The 18,030-nt window shown below is 49.4% G+C and overlaps 6 protein-coding genes across 6 annotated transcripts; 2 read left to right on the plus strand and 4 right to left on the minus strand.

Moving 5' to 3' along the window:
• Positions 1-404: 404 nt before the first annotated feature.
• On the minus strand, positions 405-2,063 carry BDV37DRAFT_276844 (origin recognition complex subunit 2; the record flags this gene model as incomplete). The annotated part of the gene is made up of 1 exon (XM_032085640.1): positions 405-2,063. One exon carries the CDS (start codon positions 2,061-2,063, stop codon positions 405-407), a length of 1,659 nt encoding a protein of 552 aa, XP_031934853.1.
• Positions 2,064-2,665: 602 nt separating this feature from the next.
• On the plus strand, positions 2,666-4,102 carry BDV37DRAFT_289321 (bifunctional ornithine acetyltransferase/N-acetylglutamate synthase; the record flags this gene model as incomplete). The annotated part of the gene is made up of 2 exons (XM_032088431.1): positions 2,666-3,117; positions 3,184-4,102. 2 exons carry the CDS (start codon positions 2,666-2,668, stop codon positions 4,100-4,102), a joined length of 1,371 nt encoding a protein of 456 aa, XP_031934854.1.
• Positions 4,103-4,476: 374 nt separating this feature from the next.
• Positions 4,477-6,190, minus strand: BDV37DRAFT_289322 (translocon subunit SEC61; the record flags this gene model as incomplete). The annotated part of the gene is made up of 5 exons (XM_032088432.1): positions 4,477-4,558; positions 4,612-5,687; positions 5,764-5,931; positions 5,988-6,088; positions 6,181-6,190. The coding sequence occupies 5 exons, from the start codon at positions 6,188-6,190 to the stop codon at positions 4,477-4,479; spliced, it is 1,437 nt and encodes a 478-aa protein (XP_031934855.1).
• Positions 6,191-6,842: 652 nt separating this feature from the next.
• BDV37DRAFT_265450 (uncharacterized protein) lies at positions 6,843-9,079 on the minus strand. The gene has a single exon (XM_032083787.1). The coding sequence runs from the start codon at positions 8,523-8,525 to the stop codon at positions 7,044-7,046; it is 1,482 nt and encodes a 493-aa protein (XP_031934856.1). The 5' UTR covers positions 8,526-9,079; the 3' UTR covers positions 6,843-7,043.
• Positions 9,080-10,608: 1,529 nt separating this feature from the next.
• BDV37DRAFT_276848 (autophagocytosis associated protein) lies at positions 10,609-13,353 on the plus strand (the record flags this gene model as incomplete). The annotated part of the gene is made up of 5 exons (XM_032085641.1): positions 10,609-10,869; positions 10,935-11,572; positions 12,128-12,157; positions 12,190-12,738; positions 12,807-13,353. 5 exons carry the CDS (start codon positions 10,609-10,611, stop codon positions 13,351-13,353), a joined length of 2,025 nt encoding a protein of 674 aa, XP_031934857.1.
• A 2,527-nt stretch (positions 13,354-15,880) lies between these two features.
• BDV37DRAFT_54172 (uncharacterized protein) lies at positions 15,881-17,996 on the minus strand. Its single transcript, XM_032090846.1, has 3 exons — positions 17,897-17,996; positions 16,291-17,768; positions 15,881-16,224 (listed from the first exon to the last, which is right to left on the minus strand). The coding sequence occupies exon 2, from the start codon at positions 17,589-17,591 to the stop codon at positions 16,320-16,322; it is 1,272 nt and encodes a 423-aa protein (XP_031934858.1). The 5' UTR covers positions 17,592-17,768; positions 17,897-17,996; the 3' UTR covers positions 15,881-16,224; positions 16,291-16,319.
• Between the last annotated feature and the right edge of the window lie 34 nt (positions 17,997-18,030).

Here is an 18,030-nt window from a genome sequence, read left to right on the forward strand (position 1 = left end):
CTTTGGCTGATGTCTTTTGGGGATGGGGTGTAGTGGGCTGCTGCGAAGGGGTATAATGTGATTCCTGTGAATCAGTTGCAGCGACTTGTCAAAGGGGTGAATGTGCAGAAGGCTGTGTCGCAACATAAGCCATTTAAGATTAGTTTTGGGGCTACCATGGCGCTGGCGGCGTTTGCGCAGTTTTGATTTTACTTACTATGTTGGTGGTGAGAATGATAGATGAGGTGATTTATGGTGCTTATTGGAAAGGATCGTAATCTATATAGATACATAAGCTACTGGAGATCGGGAAACCGAGAATTACCTTGATAGATCCAAATTAGTTAACTACCTTGCCAGAGATTATATACATTGTTATACAGGGGTATCATGAACATGTATGGCGCCGTCTGAAATACCGACCATTAACTCAACACTAAGTCTTCGAGAACTCCCTCCATTTCGTCGCGCGGAAGCGGCACGCCCAGAATTTCCATGCCGCTTGGGTCCAACCTTGACGTGATCATCTGATGGTCGTGGAATTCCTTCAGCAGCGTCCGGAACATCATCTCGGAGGAAGCGATGAACTCTTCGGTAGCTTTCTGGTACAGCGAACGGAATTCAATACCGACTTCATCCTTTCCATCCCCGTCGCGTCCTGCTCCACCATCCATTTCATCATCCGAGTTATGGCCCTCGTCGAACATTGATATGATTTCGGTCAGGAGCAGGCGATACAGATTCCGTGCGTTCTCCGGAAGACTCTTCAACACGAACTCGACACCCTCTTTACCCCCAACACGACGCCCCTTGCGGCCAAGCAGGTTATGCACCTCTTCTACAACATCGAACTCGGTGTCGAACGCTGCAAATGTTGTGCAATCGTGGAAGACGAAATTGAACTGATCACGGAGACTGATGTCCCACATCAGCAAATAGTTCGGTGTATCGGCCGTTACAAGGAGGTGGATTTGGGGCGTAGCAGCGAGTCGTGCAAGGAGGACTTGGGTCGCAGCTCTGCGAAGGGGTGGTGCATCAATGGAGTTGATTAGGACGGTGATTGGCCGTTGTGATGAGCGTGATTTCAGCGCAGACTGCAACAACTCCAGCACCTCTATCGGCTGAGAACCCAATTTGGAGGGAATGTCAGCACCGAGCACGGCGGTGACAATCGTAGCGAATATTGACCGAATGGAAATGTTCGGTGTATGCCCATTGACCACCACGATGGATGGAGGGGAAGAATTATTCTTCTGATATAGCCACTCGGCGAAATTCTGCAGTAGGGGACGCTTCGAGCCGTACCCGTACAGACAAATATTATATCCTTGTTCAAACTCAAAGTTCCATTGCGGGAATGACCGATGGTGTACATCGAGTAAAAATGCCTTCTCTTCCTGACACGGGTCTGTGTACTGTGCCATCTTCTCAAAGTACTCTTCGTGTGTTAATAGGGTGACCTTATTCAGTGTATTGTTTGATGTCCGCGGAGGCCCGGCTCGATTCTGGAAAAAGTACCGCTCATGGGCCGGGAGTTCACCCTCCGGAGTGGGTGAACGCTTGTTCTTCGCACCCTTCGGTCTTCCTGCTCGGCGCTTTGGTGTTTGGGCAGTCTTGTTTGCTTCATCCTCTGCCTCGACCGTCTCGACTACACCACCCCCATTCTCTGCAGCAGTCGCATCATTGTCGTCCTGCAAAATTTCCTCCGCCAGGCGATCAGCTCCGTCCCAGTCTTCCTCGTCGTCTTGTTCGAGAAGAAGACGTGCGCTTTTCTTCTTCGCTGATCGGTCCGCGTTCCGTACTCTCGAAGGGGTGGAGACAGCAGCAGATTTGGTAGGAGTTGAAAATAAAGCTTTTGCCTTGGACTTTTGTGTAGGCGTTTTCAGCCCGGATTCTTTCAATGCTGCGGGTGTCGCCGTGCTGGGCTTCTGGGGTGTCGACTTTATCCGTTTCGACGGCGACGCTCCAGCCGGGGTTTCTCCATTCTCGTATCCATTCGTCGAACCATTAAATGCTGCCGTCCTCTGTCTCTTGGGCGTCGAGACAGGACGCTCATCGCCCGAATCCGTCTGTTTGCGCTTCATGTCAGTAGGTTCCAAACACAAAAAGGCAATTGGTAGCGGGAAAGCAAATACCATCCGGACGCGACTGGTAAGCCAGAGAAAAGCAGAGCAGCATGCAAGGGCCGAACGAAGGAGCGCTATTAGGAATGCGAATATTTAGTCCTTTATCCCTCGTGGCTTTTTCTCGGCGCGCCTGGAACGCGGTTTATTGATTGAGAACAAAGCTCAGGACCGACTATTTATCCGACTCCGCGGTATCGGAGCTGCAAGCTGAGATGGATCTCCTTCGGCCGGTGTGGATTTCGAGTACTTCCAACTTTCACCTTTGAATTGGGAATCTCTATCTCAGTTCTGATCCAAGACTCGCTGTTGGGCTTTGGCTGTGGTGTGTCTGTCCACTAGCCTAAAAGCGGACGGCATTGAGTCATTTAATCATCGACTTGTGTTTTGAGTCATTTTCCGCCCTATCAACTATAGAATCTCCCCGCAAACCATCCCCGGTTCTTTGAGCCTCTATTGTACGTACTGTGTCTGCAACACGTATCCTCCAGAATTGCATTTATACTGACCGCAGTTCACCCTCTACAGGCTCAATGGCCTCTCCAGCTCAACCCGCAGCCACAATGGCTGCTTTCGCCAGAATGGTGAAGGGCCAAGTGCGCAATTATTCCGCACCTGTGGATATGGCTATTCCTGCCTCCAAGCGGAAGTTCATTCCCTCGTCCGGATCGTACCCTAAAGGCTTCGTCGTCTCTGGTACACACGTTGGAGTCAAAGCGTCGAACACCAGGTTCCCCGATCTCGCTTTGATCTCGTCCGAAACGCCATGCTCTGCCGCAGCTGTGTTCACCACCAACAAGTTCCAGGCTGCACCGGTGCAGGTGAGCAAGGATATCCTCAAAACCCGCCAGGGTCAAGGCATCCGGTCCGTGGTGATTAACTCAGGCTGCGCCAATGCCGTCACCGGCAAAGGAGGTCTGGAAGATGCAGTGAGCATGGGCAAGAAGGTAGACGAATGCGACGGACTCAAGGAGCCCAGCACGCTCGTCATGAGTACCGGTGTCATCGGCCAACGGTATGCAATACCCTCATGGACCTCCCCGACTTTAACCAAAACCGATACTAACAAAACATACCATAGCCTCCCAATCTCGAAGATCCTCAGCAAGGTCCCAGTAGCCCACTCCAACCTCTCCTCCACGCATGACGCCTGGCTCACCACAGCCCGCGCAATCTGCACAACGGATACCTTCCCCAAGCTTCTCTCCCGCACATTCACGCTCCCCTCCTCCCCAGGCCGCACCTACAGCCTCGCCGGCATGACCAAGGGAGCCGGTATGATCCACCCGAACATGGCCACTCTCCTCGGCGTGCTGTGCACCGACGCGCCAATCGAACCCTCCGCCCTTCAGTCCCTCCTCAAGCACTCCGTCAATCGCTCGTTCAACTCTATCTCCGTCGACGGCGACACCAGCACCAACGACACAATCGCCATCCTCGCCAACGGCGCCGCAGGCGGAGCACCCATCAACTCCGCCTCGTCGGACGACTACGCCGCAATGCAGGAGATTCTGACTTCGTTCGCACAGTCGCTATCTCAGCTTGTTGTGCGCGACGGTGAAGGAGCCACTAAGTTTGTTACTGTCCGTATCCAGAACTCTCCCGACTATGAATCCGGTCGGTTGATTGCGTCTACCATTGCCCGCTCCCCGCTCGTTAAGACGGCCTTGTATGGTAAGGATGCGAACTGGGGTCGTATCCTTTGCGCTATTGGCTATACTCAGGGCGTGGCGCCGGGAACTGTCGTTCCTGAGCGCACAAGCGTTAGCTTCAAGCCTGTTGATGGTAGCCCCGTGTTGAACTTGCTGGTGAACGGTGAGCCGGAACAGGTCGATGAGGAGCGTGCTAGTGTTATTCTCCAGGAGGAGGATCTGGAGATTGTTGTTGACCTTGGCGGTGGTGAGAAGGGTGAGCAGGGTCTTGGTGGTGAGGAGGCTGTTTACTGGTTCTGTGACTTCAGCCATGAGTATGTCACTATCAATGGCGACTACAGAACTTAAGCTGGAGGGTGTGGTGCCATGGTGTATTGTATACCCATTCTAGTGTACCGACATGTATTTGCGATGCGGGATTCTAATACTATATAGTACGCACGCACTTACAATGTCTGTTTCATCTTTTGTCATAGCAAATTAGATATCATTTTAAAATCTTTTATAGAATATATGGTTACAAACCAGGTTTATGCTATATACAGCTGCAGCCTCGCTTTTCCATTCATTGCCTTTCAAGCAAAACTAGACATACACCCAAAATCCAGACGGCCACAGCAGTAGCGCATCACCCGGGAATGACCGAGAAATACAAAAGCATAGCGAACCTACAATCCTTCTTTCTCATGCTGTTCATAAAAAAAAAGTGTGAAAGTTCCTGTTTAGTTACCAGGAACAAGGCCCTTGAGGCCTGAACCAATATCGCCTTCACGAGCGGCGATTTCAAAGTATCCGTAAATGATGCTGGAACATTGTTAGCGGAAAGCAGAAGACAGTAAACAGGGGTGAAGACTTACGTCACGGCAAGAAGGATACCAGTACCGCTGCCAAGAGCGCCAAGGAGGTCGGAGGCAACGGAAAGAGCACCAATGCAAGCACCACCGAAGGCAGCAGCAGTAGGGATAACCCTCTTAAGCTCCTTGTACATGCTCTGCTCACGGTGGCCGGCCATGACAAGACCCTGGTCCTTGAGCTGCTTGGCAACGTCACGAGGGGCGGAGCCAGAGACTTCAATCCAGGTCTTGGAGAAGAGAGCGCAAGCAACCAGCATAAAGGTAATGTAAACAGCGGTGTGGATAGGGTCGAGAAGAGCCTCCTTGAAGTTGAGGGGAGGAGACATGTAGTAAGCGATTCCGGAGGAAGCGTAAAGCTGGGCGGATCCATCACGAGGCTCCCAGACTCCGAGAAGCTTGACAAGGAGGTTGTCCGAGAAGCGCGAGTACAGCATCTGGCTGATGAGGAAGATGTTGGAGCACAGAGCGGACTGAAGCATAATAGGCATGTTAGAGGTGTAGAAGAGACGAACGGGGTAAGATCCACGCATTCCACGCTGGCGAGAGGACTTGACGGGGATCTCCACACGGAAACCCTGGAGGTAGATGACAGCGGCGAAAACAAGGAGAGTAGCCAGCAGGTTCATGACGTTAGGGAGGTTCTGGCGATAGAAAGCCTCACGCAAAGCACGCTGCTTGTCGGACCAGGTCAACAGAAGATGGAACAGAGCGATGATAGCACCCTCGAACTCGGGACCACGGCCAGTGTTGATGGTAGTGGGAGAGAAAGCCTTCCAGACAATAGACTCGCAGATGTTGGTGGCAATGAACAGAGAGATACCGCTTCCAAGACCGTATCCCTTCTGGAGCAGCTCATCCAGAAGGATGACAACAAGACCAGCAACAACAAGCTGAACAATCAGCAGGACACAGATACCGGCACCAAGGTCGCTTGGCTGACCATAGAGACCAGTCAAGACATAGACACAAGCCTGACCGAAGGAAAGGATGATCGCGAAAAGCTTCTGAGCGGTCTGGTACAGTTCACGGTCGGTCTTGAGGTCAAGGTTGACATCGATGAGGTGGGTACCAGCGAGGAGCTATTGAAGACATAGGCCAGTCAGCGGCGCTTGATTGACCAACTTGCAGCTTTGGGGTGAAATCGTCCGGACTCACCTGGAAAACCATGCCGGAGGAGATGATAGGGGTGATACCCAATTCCATCAGAGTACCACGGTTACTGGCCAACATCATACGCAGCCAGTACAGGGGATCGGAAGTGTCAGAGGAGACGATACCATAGAGAGGCATCTGACTCATGACTAAGAAGATCAGGAGTGTCAACTGAAGCCAATTTGTCAGTTTCGAAAGCTCTGTTGCGCTCTAGCATATCAACGTACCCCAGTCCACATCAACTTCTGGTTGAAGGGCACCTTGGTCTCCGGAGCTGCCACCTCCGGGAGGAGGGGCGTAAAGGGTTTAATTAGATCAAGGAAGCGAACTAATTGCCTATATCAGTATATGTTGACCCATTGAGAAGGAGGATAGTGCGGTGTCGCAGGAATTGGTTGCGATCGCGTGCAGGGCACTCACGTCCGCTCATTGTGACTTTCCAGCTTCCAGATACTTGATCAAGTAGGGGGGAAGAGAAAAGAAAATGAAGCTGGTGGAAGGGCCAGCTAAAAGAGCGGAAGGGAAATACAAGGATAAAAAGAAGAAGAAGAAGAGAAGAAGAGAAGGTAGTCGAAGTAATAAGATGGGGAAGGGAAAGGGAGCGATGAGGTTGAGTTCGGGTGCGAAGCAATAGTCGCCTCGCTGGCCACTTTCGCAGTCGCGCTAACCCGTTGAGGCCACTTGGTCGCTTTCCTCCGCAGTCCTTTTGATTAGCTGCTCACCAGCCATTACGGAGCACTAGCTAGTCCTTCCCTAGGGTTAGCTCATGTCCCTCCGCTCCTACCAAGTACAACACTTGCTCATCTCTCCTCCCTTCTTCAACTCTGACTCAAGTTGGTCATGCAAGATAGACTTATGGACACGTAGCTAACTTGTTCATTGGAAGTAGGACCCTCAATCGACCTACAGCTTCCTTCATCACTCTTTACTCCCCTCTAGCTTCAAATAGGAAGAAATACCTCAGTGTAAGCAATGCTACAGATACAATTATTATTATTATTGTCATTACTATAAATGAGAATCAACAGACTGGTGGCAGTTCCGGACAATATTTCAAAATCTAGTAGATTCCATTATCTATCTAATATAGACTGTTCAGGCGGATAGGTATCATGGTATATAATAACAATTCATTCAAACCATTTTTGGACAAACAAAGGAAAGAAAATTACCACGCATCTTCATCGTAGCCAAGAGCTGTCCAAAGATCAGCTGTTCATATCTTCACATCTTGGACGCTGTATGGTTCCATGAGAAACAAGGAAGCTCGCTTCGACGATAAACTAGGGTCCAACCATACTCAGGCAGTCATCGATGACTATTTCAAGTTCACCTAGTCGCTCCTTCAAGCCCTTGTTTTCTTCCTTTAAAATTCCTAGGACGCTCCAAGCTTCAGAGGCAGGGACTCCGTGGCAGATCCCACATTTGGAGTTACTCGTCCACGAGCTGGCAATACCTTTGAGCACTCGGTCATATGCCGATTGTCGTGGTGTTGGTGTTTGTGAAAGAGGCTTGAGTTCTTTCTCTTTCAGAGGAGGAGTCGATACTGGTGCGGGCAATGTGATATGAGAGACGCTTGGAGAAGGAGCTACCGTGGAAGCCGGTGATTCGAGGCCTTCCCGGCGCGAAAATACGCTCTCTGTGAGGCTTTCATCGCCCGAATCGAAGCCCGAATCGCTGGCGTATGTGGCATTGCTAGCACGCTTCATGCTCCGGGTGGGAGTTTGAAGGTCAGCGCCCAGGTCGGAAATGCTCTCATCATCACTAGACCTGATGAGCCTGATACTGCGCAAGCGTGCTTCATCTTCTCTCTGGCGCAATTGTCTCTCCTGTTCCAGCTCCTCCGCCATGGCATTCATAGCTTTTTCTTGTTGATTTACCTTCTCTGCCATGCCGTCCAGCTGTATCTTCAGGTTTCCAACTCGCGTCCGGGTCTCTTCCAACTCTTCCTGTTTCTCATTCTTGTCGGCTAGTGCTTCATGTAAGGCGAACGTTCTTTGCTTATAGGCCGCCTGCAACCTTTTTATGACGTTCTCCGCATTGTTCCTCAGAGTATCGAACGCTTCCTGTTCGCTGAGACTAGTAGTTGTGGTTGGGAATAGAGCAGCGGCGATGTCCAAATTCAAGAGGTCATCATCTGCAGGCTCAGGTAGCTCCAGTCTGGGTTCCTGGCGCTTCAGTCCAAAGAAAGAGAAAGGACTTGACGAGGTTACCTGCTTTAAAGGTGAAGGAGCGGTCATACGCTTCTGTGCTCGCGATGTAGGGACCCTAGGGGATCCTAAGAAATCGCGAGCGTCCATCGTCGACGTTCCTACAGACTCTGACTGAGACATCACTCCCAGATTAACTGGTTCAGACTTGCCCTGAAACCAGCCTGTGAAGAGCTTCGCACCCTCTCCTAGTTTCCTCCTAGTGAGATTCTCCGTTGGCGGGTTCGAGGATCTGTCCCTATTGTCGAGATCTTCCAGTGTCTTGGACTGGTCTGCAAAGAGTTGACGGGCCGGCAGATGCGACTGTCGTCGAACGAAAATCTCGGTATTTGCACGTCGGTGGAAAGATTGGTTTGGAAGGGACGGTTTCTCCGATAGGGCTGCATGCGAGTTCTGTATTAACGAAGTCGCGGAAACTTCTTGGTGGGATGACTGAGGGTCATTGCAAGCCTGGGACGATCCTCTTCGCTCGGTCGGGGAAATTGTCGAAGGCGAACTCGGGGCGTTGATGACAGACGTGGCAGTAGTCAAGGTATGTTCGGCGTTTTGGAGCATGGTCGAGTTACGTATGACGGGACCAGGATTATAAAAGGGGGTTATTGGTTCAGAGATTATGAATGTATGCGATCAGTCACACCACTTGGACAAGAGCTGGAATGCCACGTCGGTAGGCAGTCCGGTCCAATGCACGGTCACCCACGGCAAACACCTGGTTGGGAGACAAGAAAAAGGAGAAGCGGAATGTGACCTCCTGAGACCTGACCGGTCCCTTTGCTGGCTTTTGGTTGGAAGGTGGGGGGTTTCAGAACGAAGTCAATGAGAATGAGGTAGAGGAATGAATATGGCAATTCCACAAAGTCCAATGACTTGAGACACAGGAGCAATAATTATCAAAGCGCGTAGTGAAGGTAAATCGTCGCAGACAACCTCGAGATTGGCAAGTTCCAAACGCCAAGCGATAGCGATTAGGACCCGCACGTGCCCCTATCACGGACAGACCAAAATATGCGCGAGATTCTATAATCGATCTAACCCCGTAATTCGCACTTATTTTGGGACTGACTGGCAGTAGTATGAAGCACTAAAGAGGAAATTCAGATGGTCTGAGATCGTTTCACGCGATGGGACAATTCGGCTACTATGAGACGCGGAAATATCGAGAGGTTGGTATATATTGTTTGGGGAAAAAATGCGGTGGCTGAACAGCGTCTTTCAGTACTCCACTACGATGAGGCAATGCGCTAATATGACAGGATCCTGGACACGTTCTGAACGTTGATCTCTGGGCTAGTCGGTTATTATTAGACCAATTTGCCTCATAGGTCAGCTACTGCTGAACATAAGCTGCCCCATACGTAACGACGTCATCTACAAAACTTCCATATGGAAACGCCATGAAAAGAGAAGCTATACATGCGTGACTAAGGGGGGGTATTGAGTTGCATGCATGTCACGCACGGGTCACCGATGGTCTGCAATGTCTGATCTCAGACATTCGAGCCACTGTTTCAAGCCCGTAAGATTATCTGCCCGTCGATCAGACCCTCCGATGAACTCGACCAATCACAGCGTTCTGCAGAATGAAATATCTGTGGCAGATATAGTGGGCATCAACCCTTATCACATTGCGAGATTGTATTGGTGATCAAAGGAGGACTCTTTACCCCTGTACGGAATGAAACGACAACCACGGAAACGAATGGAGAAGAAAGGTATTGCGGCCCATGGTCCGCAGCTGTCATCTTCTCCAGATACCCACGAAGCTTGCTTAGCATACAGAAATTGTATGTTCTCACCTAATACTGGGCTCTTTTAGGGCCATACCTAGTCGCACGAATCTCCTATCCGCTCAATCTTTGTGAGGTAGAACGACTCCAATTTGCCTTGGCCCTCCTGAAATTGTGCAGGATGCGTGAGCTGCAATGTAAGAGCCAAGTGAATACAGTATTCTATATTATGACCACTGACTAGGTCGGTAACACATCCACTAATAGTAGAGATCCTCTTGGGCAAAGTCCATGTCCAGATCACTCGGCACGTGCAGAATGAACGGCTTCAACGGTACCGCCAATTATCGATGAACAAAATAAACTTGGCGCACATTCCTTCAGTCATAGGACTGATCGAGAAATTTTTACCTCTGGCATATGAGCTTTTCCCTCACCCAATCAAGATGTACGGAGGACTCCAGCGGTCATCGCTTCGTGAGATAATCGAAGCATCATAGTGGTTTAACCTTGTCAATGCCAGCAAACGAGAACGAAGCTCTTGAGTAACGTTCGAGGCATGAATGAACTTCAACTACAATATAGCCTCGGCTTAATGAGTCCGATTAATACAACCTGACAAGATTTAGAACTAGCAAGAAATATGCCTCTTGGAGTACTCCAGTTTGTTATATATTCCGCCGATTTGGCCTTTCCTAAAAGGGCACAAGAAGAAGGCGGTAAGGTCGCAACGGGCGTAAGCTTCGATTTTGCCGATGTCACGGCGGAGAAAGTGAACTGCCTACAGTTACCATAATCCAGGCGTTTTCAGTATCGTCATCAGACCATAGTTGCATATTTAACAATAATTGAGACGTCAACCATTCATATATTCCAGTTCGAAGCTTCTTCGTATATCTTTAAAATAACTGATGGCACGTTCATCCGCAGACGGACTGAAATACCTGTCCAACGCTCTCGCAACACCCGAACAACTATCCAACTCATCGTCAGCTATTGATGGCATTGCTCCAGAGTTAGAAGCATCTATTCGATTTGCCGGCACTCAACTCACCCAAGCTGCTGGGGTATTGCTCCGATTGTCGCAAGATATCATTGCGCAGGCCATTGTGACGTTTACCAGGTTCTGGATAGGTGCTGAAGGTGGGAGTCTTCGAATTTACTCTGTCAAGGTTAGAATCACGTCATGATCCCAAAAAATTAAGCAGGAATCATTGCTGATGTGGCGACTTTGTAGGATGTCTCTGCTGCAGCTTTATATATGACGGCTAAGCTATCCTTCCAGCCTACATCACCACGATCGGTATTGAATGTCTACAACCTCCTCGTATCGAAGGACGCATCTCCTTTGTGGTTCATCAACCCGAAGGGGGTGTCAGAGCAGCCCCCCCTTGAGACATACTGCCTATCCGAGGGGGGTTACCAGAGCCAGCGAATGGTGCTGCTTCGAACCGAGTCGATAATTTTGCGCACGCTGGGATTCAATACCCATGTTGCCCTACCCCATACTATCGCGTTAACCTATCTTCAAACCCTCGGTATATCATCTTCTGCTGTTGCGCAAAGGGTGTTCGAGCATCTGAACGCAGCTCTTCTATCACCACAACTGTTATATGTGACACACCAACCCAACGCCCTTGCTGTTTCTTCTATATACTTGGCCGCACGAGAAGTCGGGGTAAAGTTGGTTGATGGTGAGTGGTGGGAAGTATTTGATGTGGATCGGGAAGAACTTGGATTCCTAGTGGTAGGTATGAGAAGTATGGAGGGTTTCGCGCGGGCAGAAATGGAGAAATGGAAGGGCCGGGCGGTACCTATGATTGTGGACGAAGTTGAGGCAGAGGTTGAGAGGAGAAGAATGATGGCAGAAGGCGAGTGAGAACAGACAATGACTTTATGCGCATCATTTATCCCACGTCTGTGGCACGCACATCATTGAAGGGCATCTAGATGCTGCCCTTCCATCAACCGTTGGTCAGAGTCAACGGACAAAAGAAGTGGGGACGAGCGTAGATCTCGTATCGCTCGGCCCTATATGGAGAAGAGATTATGTCCTCTTGCTTTATGGGCTTCTCCTTGGGGCAACTTAGCGCTTGACAGAATCTTTATTTCGCCACGAGTCTGTCGGCAGGAATATGGTCTTGCTGCAGCTCTTGGGCCATAAACATACCGGGCAGGGTCGAGCTGAGTCTGTGGATTTAACAGGTCATGATTGGTCATGTTATTCGAACATTATCCAATGAAATGTAGAATCCGATATACTAGTATATTTGCCTTAGTTTAGTCAGAAAATCATAGCATGACTCAACCGTTCTATGAGAGGAATGTAGTTGGACGTGATCCATGACATCCGTTTCCTCAGCCACATGATATACCCCGCGTGCCGCCATAGACCGCCACACTACCGATAAGCTGCTTCGATCACCACAGCATCTCCCTTCCTTTCTTTCTCCTCTCCTCGTATCACACCCCAGTCTATTGGCCTGATACAGCTCGCATAAAAATACAACTGTTACTATGAATATTCTCCATTCCACACTCTCCACTTGGAGAGACCGTCTTGCCCCAGTGTCCCGCACCTCCACCTTTCGCAATACCGGTCAGATCACTCCCGAGGAATTCGTTCTCGCAGGCGACTACCTTGTCTACAAATTCCCATCGTGGTCATGGGCCGACGCTTCTAGCCCTGCAAAGCGCGTTTCCTACCTGCCCCCCGGCAAACAGTTTCTCGTCACCCGAGGCGTCCCCTGTCACCGCCGACTGAACGACAACTTCGCTGGCGATGCGGGTCACGATGATGAGCTTGTGAGGGACATGCTGTCTGGGGGAATAGGCGGGAATGATGATGACGGATGGCTACGAACTGGCGGAGGCCAAGATTCTGCGGACCGACAAGAGAATAGGATAAAGGATGTACGAACAGTGGATGAGTCGGGGAACATGGGAGAACGAGAGGAAGAAGAGGACGAAATACCCGATATGGAGGATGAGGATGATGACGAAGAAGCTATTATCAGAGAACCGACATCCAGTACCACGCAGTATGTCTCTATCTGTTCCAGCCTTGTCTTCCGCGCCTTCGATCAGCTTTCTAACATACGGCATATAGGCCTACGCGCACTTACAATCTCTACATCACATACTCCAACTTCTATCGTACACCACGTCTCTACATGTCCGGTTACCTCTCACAATCTGAACCCCTCCCCCCACACCTGATGATGGAGGATGTTGTGGGTGACTATAAGGATAAAACCGTTACCCTCGAAGACTTCCCATGGTACGATGGCAACGTCAAAATGGCCAGCGTACACCCATGCCGACACGCTTCGGTGATGAAGACACTCCTCGACCGTGCAGATGCAGCGCTGAAACTCCGCCGCGAAAAGCTGAAGAAAGCTCAGTTGGACCCATCCAAGGTTCCTTCGGCCGGCGAAAGCGGTCTGGAGGGGTTAGTCGATGACATCAAGGCACTCTCCCTGAGTGATCAACAACAGCAGGGCAGTGATAAGAGCGGCGGAGATGAGTGGGAGGTTTTACAGCACCATGAAGAAGAACAGGTTGCCATCAGGGTGGATCAGTATTTGGTTGTTTTCCTAAAGTTCATTGCTAGTGTGACACCAGGGATTGAACACGATTTCACGATGGGAGTATGATTGAAATTATCTCACAGTTATGATCCCGGCTTCGAGTTTCCTGCTTTTCTTCACTTCTTATTCTGGCGCAGTGGTTACATTGATGATGGCATGGTTTACACACGAGTCTCGGAGTATTGCAGCTCAACATTAGCAGGTGATTTAGACATTAATCAAGCATGCATCTCTTACCCTTATACTCTGTAATCATTCCAGGACAAATGTAAGATTCCCGGTCCACGCCTCGACCCCGACACGATATGTAAACAATAGCAGAACCCAGTGTATAGCATTAACTCAGCGGTAAGTCATTCAGGACCCGGGTAGTAATTTCCAGATAAACTTCAATAATTTTATATGCTTTCGTATCTGTACCTGCACAAGATGTCTCATTTTCCACAGGTGACTCCTAACATAATTGTGGCTTCATCCGATACACCATGTCGGAACCTTATCTTTCTCGCCAATGTTGCTTAAGAATTGGAGGTTGATGTATAAAAATTAAGTATTCCCAGCCCCTTTTTCTTCGTTTTATTCCCCCATTTTCGATTATTACTCTTTCTGCACCATAACTATATCTCATTATGCAGGTACGGATCCTCAATAATAAGACAACTGCTAGTTCCTGAAACTAGTAAACAGAAAAACTTTTGCCCAAAAGATGACCTGCAGGAAAGGATCCACTTCCTGATGAGACCCGTCAACAACATGACTGACTATATACATTGCGCGCCACCATTTGGAACCAGATTAAAATAGCAAGAACAAAATTAATCCGGTATTTATTGATATGATGAAATCCGATGGATCATATTCGAACGTAAGTTGTAACAATTGTCAGCATGTTATTAGTAATGGCTCGCCTAATATGGCTAGGTAGGTTGGTATTTTTACTATATGACATATCTGATATTGAGAACATGGCAAGCATATTTGGATTGTTTCTTTTTATTTCCCTCTACATATGCATATATAGGTTGTTATTTACGATATCACAAATGTGAGTTGCCACTCCTCAGGAGTCGCCCAAGGTGGTAGATAAATTGGTAAATATTTTGGGATCGATTTCAATAGCACGGACTAGTTACCATTACTATGTTGAAGAACGAAAGCAGACACATAAGATAGAAAAAGGAAATCCCAATATGATAAGAAATACAAAATCAATAGCTGAATTAACATCAAATGACAAATACATCTAGAAACTAAAAATCAATATATAATTCAACTGCATCCTCCCCACAGACTCATTGGGATCAACGAGGTTAGAGGCAATTGACAGATCAATTTTCACAGAAAGAAGGTTACGAAAACATGTCGAAAGGTGTTCCTGAACTGTATGGTCTTTTCGATAGTAAGACGCTGGTGTAGACGGAAGACCTTATGCTGCGCACTTGCATGTGTAGGCTGGCTCGGGGACAACCACTGGCTGGGGTGCAGGTTCGGGCTGAGGTTCGGGTTGAGGCTCTGGTTGAGGCTCTGGCTGAGGCTCTGGCTCGGGAGCTGGGCACTCTTCAACGGGCTGCTCAGGTTCTTCGACCGGAGCCGGGGGAGCGGGAGTAGGAGGAGCAGGAGCGGGGGGTGATGGGGCAGGAGGCTCAGGGGCAGGTGCGCTTGTCAATGGAGGAGTGGGGACAAAGGGAGTTGGGGACGGAGGCAGAATTGGCTGGACTGGGACTTGGGTAGGTGGAGGGGAAGGCTGGGGCTCCTGCGGAGTAGGAGTAGGAGTAGGCTCAGGCTCAGGCTCAGGCTCGGGTTCAGGCTTAGGCTCAGGCTCAGTTTGTTCATAGCTATCGTGCGCAAAGCTTCCCCATTTAACGCTGGGGCCACCGGGGATAGAAATGGTTGTACCATCGCTTGCATCAGATCCAGATGAAAGGCTGGAGCCGCCATTTTGGCTGGGACCTTCGTGGTAGTCGGAAGATGCGTATGAGTCGCTTTTGTATGAGGGTCCGCTGGGGATGGAAACATCCCAGTTAGATCCAGCCTCAGACTCGCTGTTGATCTGTCTCGCGACAATGTTCTGGTCCTAATCTTCGTCAGTATATTGCACGAATGTAGTAGATAGGGCACACGTAGTCTCCATACCGCAGCAACAGGCACGGAAACAACTGAGGCAGGTCCGGCAGCCAACAGGAGGACCAGGAGGGCCGAAAGGCTCTTCGCGTCGTACATTGTTGCGAGAATGGTAGTGACCGTAAGACTTTGGAGGGAATGTCAAATAGCCAAGGTATAGAAAATGCTTCTCGAATGAGTGGATTCAGTCAATGATTGGAGGCTTGATAGAAGTGAAGGAATGCGTCGATGAGAAGTAATAATGAAGGAATGTGGACGAGTTTTATAGACTTCTGGGAATATCATCTTAATACGTAGATAGGGTTTGTTCTCAAGGGCCCATGCACCCTTTCTAGGGCAGAACTGTCCTAGAAACAAGGCCCAGGGGGCTGCCAACGCAGGTTCAAAGCTTAGGCCAAGGGGCAAAGAAGGCAAGAAAATAAAAATAAAAACGAAAGACCTAGGGTCCTGCAGGTAACTGTAAAGAGGTACTGCTGAGACACTAAACATATTCAAGTGCTTCAAGCAATTAGCAGAATACGAGAGAACCACCCGGGTGACAGTAAGGGATGCAAGGAGATAAGATGGGGATCTAGATCTGAGATTTGACGCAGGTCCATGCAAGGAGCCACAAGCCTATTGGCGCTAACCCAGTCAATATGAACAAGACCAGTATTGTCTCAATTGATAAAGGAGGTTCATTGGGTAGGGTACACAGGTTCCTCGGTGTAAAGTAGTTTGTATCTGATCCCAAAAAGTAGCAAAGAAACTAAAGTAATACATCATCCCAAATCGTCACTCATGATATCCATAGATAAAGCAGAAAGGGCGCCTCTCCTGTATATGAAAGATAAATAAATCCAACTGGTAATGTATGCACCAAATCCATAGTGTCAAACATACTGTCGCTGTGTAAAGTATCCAAAAGTTTTTTAGACCCCACCCAGATTTGATATACCAAATGCAGTACCAAAGTTCGTGCTATTTTTGAATTTCAGCTCTGGCTCCTGGCTAGCGCGGCTTGCAGCTTCAACCTCGACCTCCAGGGTCTTGGACTCTGCAGAGTACCCCAGGGCCTGCTTTGCTTGATCAAGGAGCTTCTGGTCTAGTTCCTTAAGGAAACCACTGTCGTGCTCTTCATCGTTTAGTAGGGATAGAGGGCCTTTCAAGGCTGGGTCGTCAGGTAGATCGGAGAAGTACGAGTCGGAGTTTTCTGCGGGTTGCCGAGGTGCCGCTAGAGCAAGGGCTTCACCCTCCTTCGAACGCCCTTCGCTTGGAGAAGGCTGCTCAATTTCCACATCGGCATCGGCATCGCCGTCAATAACGACCATTGGAGTGTGTCCGGCATCCCTTGTTAACCTTCTCTCTAATGACCCCAACTCCGAAAGCCTTAACTTCAAACTATTTCGGCGATCTAGGGTCTTTTCAGATACTGAAGCCGGGGACGCCTCCTGAGGCGAAGGTGACGGAGGTGTCATTACGCGGGCGACAATTTCTGGAGGCAACGCAGATGATTTGAGCGTAATGCCATCAAGTTTGCTGTCGAGCTTCTCAATCGGTACTGATACACTGGTGATTGCAGAATCGGCTGCGCGGGCTCGAGGCGACAACGCGGCGTCAAGAGAGAACCCTGGGATGGACAAGATTCCCCTTTGTTCCGGGTTCTGACTGTGGCTATCTGACTTCTCTATTTCGGGGAATACTCTTGTGGGTCGACTTCCGGGGCTAGAGCCCTCCCACACTTGAGCGCCACAGTGTTGGAAATTCTCTTCGGACAAGCTTGCCGGAGGCTGTGGGTCGAAAGGGTATTTAAACGTTAAGATGGATTTTGATGAAGAATCGGTTGAAGCTCTTGCAGAAGTAATTGCATGTCCATGACTCTTGAGGAGTGATTCGAGCTCGGCAATCCTCAATCTCAGCAGTTCCCGTTCTTTCTCCCATAAGAGCCTTTCTTCTGCAAAGAGTAATCTTTCATTCTCGAAACCAGCGCGTTGACGAACAAGGAGCGACTGTGCCTGTTCCATGTAGCTTGCACTCAAGGTCGAAGCGTCCCGCTTGGTGGTCAATGTCCCTGGATGATGGACGGCATGGGCGTTCGGTACCGACTGGGTACGACGAATGGGAGTGGCAGTTGGTGAGAAGCGCACTTCCTTGTAGACGCTGCCGTGGCCGTTTGGGACCTTCGCAGCAATTGATGATTTCATGATTGTGGTCAAGGTAGCCAAGTCTGTCGAGTAAGACAGTTCAAGGGATTGGATTCGATTGAGTTCTTGAAGTGGACGAACCCTCCTATAAAGGGATGATTAAGGAGGGGATTTCGGGGAAAGAAATGCGGTGCTGAGCCAAAGACCAAAAAAGGAAAAAAAAAAAAAGATCGGGTACTTGATGACCATTAGCTACATACTTCACACATGAATTGACAGTCATGAAACAGTAACTGATGTTTGTTGGTGGAGATTTCCCCAGGATGCGACGAATGGAACCAGGGAATCCACCAGGGACAACCTACAGGAGTGGCGAAAAGCAAACAATCAGTGCTAGGTGTTTCCAATCGCGGAAAAACAGCTAATTCACCGACTAATGGGGTATCAATGACGACGCCTGAAGCAGCCCTGCAAGAAAGCGCATGTGGAAGGATAGTTG

Source organism: Aspergillus pseudonomiae, assembly GCF_009193645.1.
Source record: "Aspergillus pseudonomiae strain CBS 119388 unplaced genomic scaffold BDV37scaffold_152, whole genome shotgun sequence".
NCBI classification, from domain to species: Eukaryota; Fungi; Ascomycota; class Eurotiomycetes; order Eurotiales; family Aspergillaceae; genus Aspergillus; species Aspergillus pseudonomiae.

Excerpts from the sequence above, each read along its gene's own strand:
- BDV37DRAFT_265450 (XM_032083787.1), bottom strand. The coding sequence starts at position 8,525 with ATGCTCCAAAACGCCGAACATACCTTGACTACTGCCACGTCTGTCATC.
- BDV37DRAFT_54172 (XM_032090846.1), bottom strand. The coding sequence starts at position 17,591 with ATGAAATCATCAATTGCTGCGAAGGTCCCAAACGGCCACGGCAGCGTC.